This window comes from Scylla paramamosain, chromosome 26, assembly GCF_035594125.1.
Source record: "Scylla paramamosain isolate STU-SP2022 chromosome 26, ASM3559412v1, whole genome shotgun sequence".
Classification (NCBI taxonomy): Eukaryota; Metazoa; Arthropoda; class Malacostraca; order Decapoda; family Portunidae; genus Scylla; species Scylla paramamosain.
In genome coordinates, this window is record NC_087176.1 from 11,162,501 (window position 1) to 11,172,500 (window position 10,000).

The window sequence follows — 10,000 nt, forward strand, 5'->3', positions numbered from 1 at the left end:
ATGCAGCGCGAGGCTGCGGGGCGCGGGGACCAAAGTGACCATTGCGCATGCGTGAGCAAAGCTGCTGTATGTCGGGAAAAACTGCTGGCCAGGCGATCGGGGAAGCTATGCGAGTCACGAAGGAGGCATCGCTCGCGCAGCTTCGCTGGCAGTGTGAACAATCTCATGCAAATTAACGCAAGCGATTGAAAGCCACGTGTCTTCACATCGCCAGCATAGCGTGGATAGCGTACCATCGCAACCAGTGTGAAACGACCTTCATTCAAGCCAAGTGTTTAGTCAGATTGCCAGAGTATGTGAGCCAGGTGAGAAAACATAGGAAAATAAGGGGAGCATGCTGCAAGAATCCGTTAGTTCTACACGTGACAGTCCCTTCAATGAAACACGCCTGTCTATCTGCACGCATCATCCTCACCCATAAATTTGTTTAATTTCTTAAGCTCCCTAATGACTCAGTACTAACAGCATTCTGTCCTTGCTTCCACTGTGGTGAAGTTTTCACTATTTCAAGTAATTCGATCTGTTAACAGTCTCCTTATATATATATATATATATATATATATATATATATATATATATATATATATATATATATATATATATATATATATATATATATATATATATATATATATATATATATATATATATATATATATCGTATATATATATATATATATATATATATATATACGAGTATATATATATATATATATATATATATATATATATATATATATATATATATATATATATATATATATATATATATATATATATATATATATATATATACTCGTATATATATATATATATATATATATATATATATATATATATATATATATATATATATATATATATATATGTAAGAGGGACACTGGCAAGAGCAACAAAAAGGAGAGAGAGAGAGAGAGAGAGCCCACTGAGGTGCCAGTCCCCAAATAAAGGTCAAGGGTCACCCAGAATTGTAAGACACTCATTTCCAATTTTGGATGACACTTTTCACCTTATTTATTTTTTGGCTCTTTTTGTTGCCCTTACCTGTGCCCCTCTTATGTAAATGAAAAAGAACCTACCCTTGGTCACTTTCACTCACTCTCACCCTCGCTGACTCTCCCCCTCCCCCTCCCCCTCTCAGGTACCAAGCCGCCGCGTGATTCAGGTGAGTGGGTTGGTCATGCTGCTGACGGGGATGTGCGGGAAGCTGTGCGCCGTGTTCGCCTCCATTCCCCTCCCGGTGCTGGGCGGCTGCCTCATGTTCATGTTCTCCCTCGTGACGGGCATCGGTCTGGCGCCCCTCCAGCTCATCTGCCTCAGGTCTCCCAGAAACTTGTTTGTCCTCGGCTTCTCTCTCTTCATCGCTCTCGCTGTGCCTGATGTAAGTGAACGATGCATTCTCTCTCTCTCTCTCTCTCTCTCTCTCTCTCTCTCTCTCTCTCTCTCTCTCTCTCTCTCTCTCTCTCTCTCTCTCTCTCTCTCTCTCTCTCTCTGATGGAAGTGCATTGTTCTGTTACTCTTCTTCAGTGTCACGTGCAAATTTCGAGGTCCTCCGCTTCTTTCCCTTTATCCGCCTTTTCTTGTAATTTCTGTACCTGAATGACTATTTATTTATTTATATGTTCTTTAATTACTTCGTATTCCTCGCATTCTTTTCCAGTGTTGTGAAAGTTTCATTTACTGGTGCCCATTGGAAACTTGGGGATCCTCGGCCTCTCCATTTTTTCTGCATTTCTAGTGTTAAATATAGACAAACGACCTGGTTTTCTTCACTGTTATCTCACAAAAGCACGCTCATCTCCAGCTTCCCCATTTTCTTTGCATTATGTAACTACTCATCGCCCCTATAAACAAAATAAGCTAATTTTTCGACTTATTTTAGATTAATATTTCAGCAGTTGGCTCTGGCCACGGGCAACAAAAGGGAGGAAAGTGTTCTAAGAATAATTGACTTTGTCTTGTGTAGGCTGAGTGGTTTAAAATTCGCTTAACGTTCCTGCTTTTAATGTGAGAAGAAACAGCCTGCTTTTCATCTGAATCTCCTGAAATTATAAGAAAAGTAATAAATAAATAAAATGATCTAAACAGTTTGTTGATGAAGGTGACGTGACGTATTCGACGATATTCTAGTGCAGTTATAGTCAACCTGGGTGCGTGGCACACCGCAGGGTGCATGAACCTTTTCCAAGGACACTTGCAGCTAACGAGGTACATGGGGGTACAAGACATGGCCAGTGTGTGTAACAGTGTATAGTAGGAAAAGATGTTTTAGGAAGAAAATCGTGGGTCATGTAAGAAATCTATTTGAATTTAGATTAAAGTATTACAAATTTATGAATGATATTAGTACATTACACTCAGACGCAACCTGCGCCACACGGGTTTGAGATGTGGCATTTTGTTTTATTATACATTGAGCACCTACATAACAATTATTTAAAGCCAAGCAGCAACTTCCACTGTTTATATAATACTTTTATATGTATGTGTAATACTTTTATTCATAAATGTTCATTCTTAAAACTAGAGAAAACGTGAAATATTCATGTAATTTTTTGTAATTAATCGTCTTGGGGGCCATACATGAATTTATCAGAAGCTTCCTGAAGGGTGCATGAACTTAGAAAAGTCAGGGAACCACTGGTCTATGAAGTGTATGCTTATGTGTGTGTTTGCATCGACAGTGGCTGGAGAAAAACCCCGGCGCTGTGCAGACCGGGTACCAGATGATCGACCAAGGCCTCACCTCGCTCCTCCAAACCTCTCTCTTCGTCGGGGGCCTCTCTGGCATGATCCTTGACAACACTATCCCAGGTGAGCGCTTGACCCCTCCCACCTCTCTTGCCTCACTCTTTGGATGGGGGTGCAAAGCAGGGATGTGTAGAGATGTTGTTCAAGATCCAGGGTTAATTTTCATCTCTCTGATTTTGTAGTTTGTTGGGTTTGTTATTTTGTCAGGTTAGCTTTTGTAATTTTCTCGGGACTAATTTTTTTTTTCCTGTGGTGTTCCTGTATTCTGACTACTGTTGTTGTTGTTGTTGTTGTTGTTGTTGTTGTTGTTGTTTTTATCACCATCACCATCATCGTTATCATCATTGTTATCTATCTATCTGTCTATTCATCCATCTATCTATTTGCCTATAAATGTATGTACGTATGTATCTATATCTGTCTATTTACGTAATACTACACCCCTATCTATATATTTACCTACCTATGTATCTCCCTACCTTTCCATCTCTCTATGCCAATAACTCCCCCTCCCCTTCACCTCTCCCTCCCAGGCACGATAGAGGAGCGAGGCCTCACCAACTGGCAGTACTTCCAGCAGTCCCGCAAATCTTCCACCAGCGAGCCTGCGGACATCTGTTATGACCTTCCCTTCGGCATGACCCACATCGAAAGGTCAGCTCACTCTTTTTTCCCTTACCTACAGAAAAAAAAAAAAATTAATAATACCTTTTACGATTTATAGTTTTTTTTTTTTATCTTGTTATGTGTTTTGGTAATATATATTACACTTGTATTTTCGTTTTCTGTTGCCTATAAGTGAAAGTGAAGTGTGATACCTTCATGCATTATTCCAAATATGACTTGCTTCTGTCACTGCCATCTCCTGTAGTTGCGTCAGTACATTACAGGTTGACAGACTGTGATCTGCTCTATTTTATGCTGCTATAACGAGTTCTGTATTAGCACTGACTCCGTTTTCTCTTCACCAGATGGAACTGGACGAAATATGTTCCTTTCTTACCCACTTTTGGCGGATTCCGTAGAAAGGAATAGCGAGAGGCTTCATAATGCTGACGGTGAAGACTAAGAAAGCCTTGTGTTAACCGTGTACGAGTATGCATTATATTCATTTAAACGTGTGAGGATAGGTTAAGGAGTTGCCATGCATATACAGTGGGGGTCAGGAGTCGAGTAAGTTTCTTTAGTTATTGCTGCGTTTTGTGTTTTTCCTCAACCTTAGTGATTCGTTCAGTAACAGTAATGGTGAAGGAGAAAAAAGTCATTGAATTGTGGCGTTCGCAATGGTTTGAGATGCCGGTGATTCCCGACTTTTAATGCAGGGTCCGGTATGCGCTCCCACAGTTCCCTGGAGATTGTAAGATCGCCTCTCTTGATGCATTTTGGTGTACTGTATCTGTATGCTGCAAAACATTAATCTTAAATGTTTATGCTAACAGTATCCACAGGATCTGGTGATGCACATTTTACAGAACAGGTTATAAGTTTGTTCTCAGTGTTTTTACGTTTATTTCTAATCTCCTGCTACATATTTAATTTGAAACATTTTTCCACTGGTTTCTACATGGACTAATGTTTTATCTGCAAATTCAGAAAAAGAAATTGAGGAAGTATTACTTGTGCTGCAGGGATACTGTGGCTGCCAAAACGGTGCCGAGACGAAAGGACCAGCCGATATTAGATACACCGACTTCTCCGGAGACAGACCCGAGGCGGGAGATATGAGTTTACAGTGTTGTTGCAAAGCCTCGGTCTGTACATGTGCTATGGTTGACTGCACGAACATATCACGAAAGATGAACCAAGGTGTGAAAGGATGGGTTGTATTCCCAAAGAAAGCAGCAACTCAGAGAAGACATTGGCAGACCCATTGTATATAGACAAGCGGCAAAGCAGAGACAATATCATCTGGCAATCTTCACCAGTGTCTTGCTAAAATTTCGCATGGAAATGTGGTTGTTTCTTTCATGTGTTAGGATTTATAAATTTTTATGTCAATTGTATAGCTAAAATGAATAAAGTAAACTTATACAGAGAAGAAAAATAGCGTCCTTCCCAAGGTGATGATGCATCCCACATTCGAGACAATATGTGTAGGATTCTTACCGTTTCCTTGGAAATGTCACACTGTTTCATCTTTTTCTTTTTTTTTCTTTTTATCCGGGAATAACAGCTTAACTTCAGATAAGGATATTATTTTTTGGCAGAGGAATGTTTGATACCTTGACTTAATTAGCAAAAAAAAAAAAAAAAAAATATGCTTCAGTGCCAAATGTGGATGATTAAAACATTTGTAAAGCAAACTTGGTTAAAATAAATAAGCACACGTAAGGAGGCAAGGTGTGGCGCTCAACATGACGCGGCAGTAATCCCGAGACCTTGACGACGGGTGCAGGTTGCCGGGCACTGCGGCCCGCGTCCATGAGCTGCTGGACCTTCATCACTCACCTTCCAGCGATGACGAGGACGAGGGTGACCTGTACTTGGGTGGCGAGGCTGACTAAAAGTTCCTGCGTGCTGAGGATGTTGTTACGTAACTACGTCTTTTGTGCACGTCTCATGGCTTCACCTCATGTCGCAGCCCGCCAAGGCTTTACGTCTGGCGGGCAGGCAAGGAAAGTGTGTGTGTCTTAAAACCTCTTCAAGAAATGCAATAAATCAGTGTTTTTTTATTTTTTTATTTTTTTATTTTTTTGGGGGGCTAGTACTTCCTTGGGATCTTGCAGCATTTTCTCACACCCTCTGTCAAAGTCTGAGAGGAGTGAAAATTGATCAGTGAAACAACAGGCCAGCACAAATACTCGTATTAAATATATTCCATTACTGAACACAATCATGCAGATTTATCTTATCTTACAGTATGAGTACATAGAACACAGTGATACCTATTTTCAGTGACTACTGCTGTTGTTTTTTTTTTCAATAATGATTATAAATGAGGAGGATTTTTTTTTTTTTTTCGAAGGTGCCACATGCATGTCATCAGCTGCATCGAAATAGTTCCTGGCCTTGGTCTTGATGTGGAGAGACGCTGGAGAAAAAAAAAAAAAAACCTGCCTCGCATAGGTGTGTGGTTACAAGCGGCACGAGGACCTGCTGTGCCTTCGCCGCCAGCTGGCGCAATGTTCTGAGTGGTGCACACCAAAACATCACTTGCTGCAGTCACTCAAGTTCCATTTGGATTCAGTCATTGACCTGCAGCTCAACAAGATAATCTTTCAAGACATCACTATAATCCATTAAATCAATGTTTAGGAGAGATGGATCTCGTATCCATTTGTGTCATTGTAACCTCTCCATGGTGAAAGTATCCCTCGAGGAGCTGAATCAGATTCTGCAAATGCTTTTTCACCTAAGTAGAAGTGGACAATTCTTACGTTTTTTTTCAAGGTAAACCAATGTCCGGACCATCCAACCAATCATCACGTTTCTCGCCTTTATTTTTGTGATCCCTTTGTATACATAACCTTGGAACGGCCATCATCTTTCGTATCCCCAGGTTTGATGCTTCGTGCCACCAGAGGATGAAGGTACTCCAGGATAAGAACTGCTGCAATAAATCATTAGAGGTAAATACATTTTTTTTTTTAATTTGATGGAAGGAAGAAGTGTTTTGACTTCTGGCATCTAGCCAAAAATATCTCCAATAACTTTGCTTCTTCTTTCCCTCCTTTATTTCAACCAGACGGCACGCACCACTGCTATCACATCTATTTCTAAAGCTGAACTTTTCGCTCAAACCTTTGCTAAAAACTCTACCTTGGACAATTCTGGGCTTGTTCCTCCCTCTCCTCCACCCTCTGACTACTTCATGCTACCTATTAAAATTCTTCGCAATGATGTTTTCCATGCCCTCGCTGGCCTAAACCCTCGGAAGGCTTTTGGACCTGATGGGGTCCCTCCTATTGTTCTCCGAAACTGTGCCTCCGTGCTTGCACCTTGCCTAGTCAAACTCTTTCAGCTCTGTCTGTCAACATCTACCTTTCCTTCTTGCTGGAAGTTTGCCTACATTCAGCCTGTTCCTAAAAAGGGTGACCGTTCTAATCCCTCAAACTACCGTCCTATTGCTTTAATTTCCTGCCTATCTAAAGTTTTTGAATCTATCCTCAACAAGAAGATTCTTAAACATCTATCACTTCACAACCTTCTATCTGATCGTCAGTATGAGTTCCGTCAAGGCTGCTCTACTGGTGATCTTCTGGTTTTCCTTACTGAGTCTTGGTCATCCTCTTTTAGAGATTTTGGTGAAACTTTTGCTGTTGCCTTGGACATATCAAAAGCTTTTGATAGAGTCTGGCACAAAGCTTTGATTTCCAAACTACCCTCCTACGGCTTCTATCCTTCTCTCTGGAACTTCATCTTAAGTTTCCTTTCTGACCGTTCTATTGCTGCTGTGGTAGACGGTCACTGTTCTTCTCCTAAATCTATTAGCAGTGGTGTTCCTCATGGTTCTGTCCTGTCACTCACTCTCTTCCTATTATTCATCAATGATCTTCTAAACCAAACTTCTTGTCCTATCCACTCCTACGCTGATGATACCACCCTGCACTTTTCCACGTCTTTTCATAAACGTCCAACCCTTCAGGAAGTAAACATTTCACGCAGGGAAGCCACAGAACGCCTGACTTCTGATCTTTCTAAAATTTTTGATTAGGGCAGAGCAAATTTGGTATTTTTCAGTGCCACAAAAACTCAATTCCTCCATCTATCAACTCGACACAACCTTCCAGACAACTAACCCCTCTTCTTCAATGACACTCAACTGTCCCCCCTCTTCTACACTGAACATCCTCGGTCTGTCCTTTACTTATAATTTGAACTGGAAACTTCACATCTCATCTCTAGCTAAAACAGGTTCTATGAAGTTAGGTGTTCTGAGACGTCTCCGCCAGTTTTTCTCACCTCCCAGCTGCTAATTCCGTACAAGGGCCTTATCCGTCCATGTACGGAGTATTTTTCACATGTGTGGGCGGATTCCACTCATACCGCTCTTCTAGACAGTGTGGAATCAAAAGCTTTTCGTCTCATTAACTCCTTTCCTCTAACTGACTGTCTTCATCGCCGCAATGTTGCATCTCTAGCTGTCTTCTACCGATATTTTCATGCTAATTGCTCTTCTGATCTTGCTAACTGCATGCCTTCCCTCCTCCCGCGGCCTCGCTGCATAAGACTTTCTTCTTTCTCTCACCCGCTATTCTGTCCACCTCTCTAATGCAAGAGTTAACCAGTATTCTCAGTCATTCATCCCTTTCTCTGCCTGCTTCTGTATTTCTACTTACTATGACTTGAATTCCTTCAAGAGGGAGATTTCAAGACACTTGTCCTTCAATTTTTGACTACCACTTTGGACCCTTTTCTGGGACTGGCATCTCAGTGGGCTTTTTTTTTATTTATTTATTTTTTTATTGGATTTTTGTTGCCCTTGGCCAGTGTCCCTCCTACATAAAAAAAAAAAAAAACGAAAAAAAATTCAAAGAAACGCATTGAGTCACCGAAAAGCTGAACACTGTTAGAGAGAGAGAGAGAGAGAGAGAGAGAGAGAGAGAGAGAGAGAGAGAGGATGTGTTCAAACAAAGCTCAGACTATCTCGTGTTTGCTGCTTCAATCTTCTGCAATTATTTGTTATCTCATTCTTGTAATAAATATTTCAGTAGTATAATTTTACTTTTATTTGACCTCAATGTTATTAAAATCAAATACAGTATAGCGCTATTGCCCGACAGATGTGCGGCAATCATATTTTCAGCTTGAGGTCGACAACAGTAGTCCGAGTCTATAAAGCTTTATGAAGCTTTATGCCCGAAGCAGTATGGAATAAAACCAGAACACTCAGGTTATTACACACACGCATGCAATGGCCAAACAAGCTATGAGACTATGTTTGCACTTTACATTAGTTTCATTGGTTTCGTGTCTGAGTTAATTAATTAGAGTGAGGAGATGAGGAGCTATTAGAATTATATGAACATTGGTTGACGGAAGATACCAGAAAGACTGAGAAAGATGGAGTTAGAGAAAAATCGATAGAATAAGAGTAATCAAGGGAAAGAACAAAGAAAGAAGAAAATATGAGAACTTTAATACATCTAGTCTAGTAACAGAAAAAACAAGAGGGAAAAAGCAAAGACCACCGAATTTTTAGAATAGTGTATGGTATTATTTTTCCGTTTTCTCTCACTGAGCGGAAATGCTGCCATGGTGCTGCCAGTCGTATGATGATACAAATAATGCTCCGAATACTGTTTTGTGTTTGAATGTCTTTGCGCCTGTATTCAGTGTAAAAAGAAGATAATTATATTGCGTTTCGTTCAAATATGGCCGTTTTAATTTCACATAATTTGTTAATTGAAAGTTTTCTTCGTATCTAAGTAGCTAACATTTGTTGTCATCACAACAATGAAAACTCCACACACGTACTGCATACATTATAATTGTTATCAGTATTCCATGTACACAATGCTCAGCTTATTGTTGCTGAATCATCATTCTAAGGGAAGAAATTCAACTAGAGCTAGAAATAACCCGTAGTTATTGGGTTAATCTCTCTCTCTCTCTCTCTCTCTCTCTCTCTCTCTCTCTCTCTCTCTCTCTCTCTCTCTCTCTTCTGGGAGTAAAGCTGTAAATTATTTGTTATGGTTTATACCTTTACTTTTAAATACCATAATTCATGCTTATCTTATTCTTTATATGAACACCCCATTTACTGAGTTTACTTCTATTATCAATTTCGTCTGGATACGGCAAGTTGGTGGTGACCCAAGCGTACGACAACCACCACCACAGTACGACGCCACGGCTGGCTGTTGTTTACACTCTTCCGGCATTTAAAGAAGGGTGGTGGCGACAGGAAGAGAGAATTCTTACAAAATCACGAATCTTAGCAATACCCAGGAGACCACGACTTGCCTCGGAGCCCCCACGACGCGGCGAGATGAGGGAGGCCAAGGTGGCGGACGAGACCACGCCGATGTTTGGTGAGAGAGAGAGAGAGAGAGAGAGTGTGTGTGTGTGGAAAGGGGAGGCATGAGAGCTCCGTATCCCTGTCAGCCTTATCTCGCTACGGTCATGGGGTCTATTGTGATGTTGTGACGCACCTGTTAGTCTGAAGGGATTTGTTCTGTCTCGTATTAGTAGTTGTTAGTGCATTAGCTAATGGAAGGTGAGTTGTTTAATGATATGTATTTTTAGTAAAATAGTCATGGGGTCTGTTGTCATGTTGTGACGCACCTGTTAGTCTGAAAGGATTTGT

General features: G+C 40.6%; 2 protein-coding genes across 3 annotated transcripts in view; both read left to right on the forward strand.

The window, feature by feature from the left end:
- LOC135113739 (solute carrier family 23 member 1-like) overlaps positions 1-4,795 on the forward strand; it is a 19,653-nt gene extending 14,858 nt beyond the window's left edge. Inside the window, exons 9-12 of the mRNA XM_064029292.1 lie at positions 1,142-1,381; positions 2,685-2,814; positions 3,285-3,405; positions 3,723-4,795. Of these exons, the coding sequence (XP_063885362.1) occupies positions 1,142-1,381; positions 2,685-2,814; positions 3,285-3,405; positions 3,723-3,786 (555 nt within the window). The 3' untranslated portion in view covers positions 3,787-4,795. The remainder of the gene's footprint in view (positions 1-1,141; positions 1,382-2,684; positions 2,815-3,284; positions 3,406-3,722) is intronic.
- Positions 4,796-9,550: 4,755 nt separating this feature from the next.
- The window catches only part of LOC135113741 (choline transporter-like 2), a 42,352-nt gene continuing 41,902 nt past the window's right edge, over positions 9,551-10,000 (forward strand). The window contains exon 1 of one of the 2 annotated variants that reach the window (XM_064029301.1): positions 9,551-9,725. In XM_064029301.1, coding sequence (XP_063885371.1) covers positions 9,683-9,725 — 43 coding nt within the window. In that variant the 5' untranslated portion in view covers positions 9,551-9,682. The remainder of the gene's footprint in view (positions 9,726-10,000) is intronic. The other variant, XM_064029294.1, reaches the window with a different exon arrangement.